General features: G+C 44.1%; 1 protein-coding gene across 3 annotated transcripts in view; it reads right to left on the reverse strand.

Annotated features, from left to right (window-relative positions):
- The window catches only part of LOC134190063 (AP-5 complex subunit beta-1-like), a 29,763-nt gene that overhangs the window by 20,433 nt on the left and 6,830 nt on the right, over positions 1 to 2,500 (reverse strand). For all 3 annotated transcript variants that reach the window (XM_062658490.1, XM_062658496.1, XM_062658483.1), the window contains exons 12-13: positions 2,394 to 2,500; positions 2,281 to 2,336 (exon numbers count right to left, since the gene is read on the reverse strand). The exon at positions 2,394 to 2,500 is cut by the window's right edge and continues 7 nt beyond it. In XM_062658490.1, the coding sequence (XP_062514474.1) occupies positions 2,281 to 2,336; positions 2,394 to 2,500 (163 nt within the window). The remainder of the gene's footprint in view (positions 1 to 2,280; positions 2,337 to 2,393) is intronic.

A 2,500-nucleotide genomic window follows, 5' to 3' on the forward strand; every position in this document is an offset into this window, starting at 1 on the left:
AATTTCCGGAGGTTGTTTTGCTTGCCTACCTAGATGATGTTTTCATTGTGGGTCAAAACAACATGGCACTTCAAGTCTTTGCTTCTCTAGAAGAGTCATTCTTACCGCTCAATCTAAAGATCAATCAATCAAAATGTGAGTTGCTGTCTCTTCAGGGTGATAGTAATCCATCTCCTATTCCTACATCAACATCTGGTTCTGTTGTCTTGGGATCTCCAGTAGGCACCACAAGTTTTGTCCGTTCTTTCTGCCTATCTGCTGCAGAGTCTGGAGAAGACTTTTGTTCTCGGATATGCAACCTTGATGATAGTCAGAGCTCAGTTCTGCTTTTACGTCATTGCCACTCCACACGTCTTAACCACTTAGCCAGGACAGTTCCTGTTTCTCTTTTGATACCTGCAGCTCAGAAGCACGACCGAACTAGTTGTCAAACGTTCAGGAACATTCTTGGTACAGAGGATCTGTCACCCGCGCTTTGGAATCAGATATCGCTTCCTGTTAAGAAAGGTGGCTTTGGTGTTTCGTCTCTGGAGAGAGTTTCGCCTGCCGCCTTTCTTGCTGGTTGGGCACACACTTGCCAATCACTTCTAGACAGGTTTCCAGGTTCAGGTTCCCTGCTGTCGCCTCTGTCAGATCCATCTGAATCTGATGGCCAAATTGTCCATGACCTAGACGAGGCAGCCGCTATGATTCCGCCACTGTTACTATCTGATGAAGATCCGAAACCAGTTTCGTACGCCCGCCATGAGCTTCTTTTAGCAGATGCAAGAAAATTGCAACACAGACTATCCAATGCTATTGCTCAAAAAGACACCACAGCCCTTTTAGCGTCAGTCGTCTCTGACAAAGATTCAGCACGATTACAATCTCTTCAAGGCCCCTACGCGGGAGCTTGGCTCGACTCTATACCCTCCTCTCGCAAGTTCGCGCTATCGTCTCCGGAATTTAATTTGGCGTCTTGCATGAGGTTGGGGATACCCTTGCCATTTGGAGAATGGGTTGTAAATTGCGAATGTGGATCAAAACTCGACGCTGAAGGTTTCCACCTACTTACTTGCAAGTCTGGCGGCGGTCCCAACTGGCAACACAACAGCCTTGTCGCAAGCTGGTCCGACTGCCTTCTCGATCTTGGTATACATCACCGAAAGGAGCCTCGCAACAGATACAGCAACAGCGATGATAGGCCTGATATCGTCGTATTTGACAGCGAAAATGGCTCATCTCTAGATCTAGATGTTTCATTCGCCCACCCCTGGAGCAAAGACTATCTGAAACGAACAGCTCGAATCTGCGGATTTGCTGCCAAAAAACGTGAGGACCTCAAGTTTTCAAAATATGATCAGGAACGTCTAGCAAGTGGTGACTCACCAGCATTCACACCTCTAGTTTTCGAGCACTTTGGCTGCTGGGGTGAGAAAGCTGTCGATTACTTAAGGGTACTTTCGAGAAAATCTAGGGATGCTGTTGGAAAATCCAACATGGCTGACTTCATAAATTTTTGGCGTAAGCGCATCTCTGTTCAGATTCAAAAGTGCAATTCAAGGGTCCTATTAAGGAAGATTGACAGGCTTACCAACTCAAGGAGACCATACAATCACGGTCAAGACTGGGATGCCCAGTCTATTTGGGCTTCATAATTTTGACAGTTAGTAAATTATTATACGTATGGATTACGTTTGGTGACTGTAGCTGTCTACATTCTAGTTTAGCATATCAGTGATTTCTGTATATTTGGCTGTTTAGTTATATCTGAAATATATCCACCAACCAACCGACCAACCAACCAATCAAGCAACCAACCAACCAAGCAACCAAGGAAGATTGACAGGCTTACCAACTCAAGGAGACCATACAATCACGGTCAAGACTGGGATGCCCAGTCTATTTGGGCTTCATAATTTTGACAGTTAGTAAATTATTATACGTATGGATTACGTTTGGTGACTGTAGCTGTCTACATTCTAGTTTAGCATATCAGTGATTTCTGTATATTTGGCTGTTTAGTTATATCTGAAATATATCCAACCAACCAACCAAGCAACCAAGCAACCAACCAAGCAAGCAACCACGCAAGCAAGCAAGCAACCAACCAAGCAACCAACCAAACAAGCAACCAAGCAACCAATCAGTCAACAAACCAACCAATCAACAAATCAACCAACCAATCAACAAATCAACCAACTAACCGACCGACCAACCAACCAACTAACCAACTGACAAACCGAAAATCACAAAACTATGTAGAAACAAGTGCACGGTGATGAACAAAACGTTTCTCACCTTGCCAATAACAAATCTTCATCGTCATCTGAAAATATTTCGCTAGAGAATTTTGCCTACAAAGCAAACGTCTTCTGATGGGTCCAAAGGACTTCAACACATCGACAGCATACTTTTAGTAACAACACCATGTGAAATAATGGAAAACTTGATGTCGAGACGTGATGTAAAGTCTGCTGCTTGAATGTTGTGGCAGATAATCGGGCAAGTTTAACACAAT

This window comes from Corticium candelabrum, chromosome 1 (genome assembly GCF_963422355.1).
Source record: "Corticium candelabrum chromosome 1, ooCorCand1.1, whole genome shotgun sequence".
Taxonomy (NCBI): Eukaryota; Metazoa; Porifera; class Homoscleromorpha; order Homosclerophorida; family Plakinidae; genus Corticium; species Corticium candelabrum.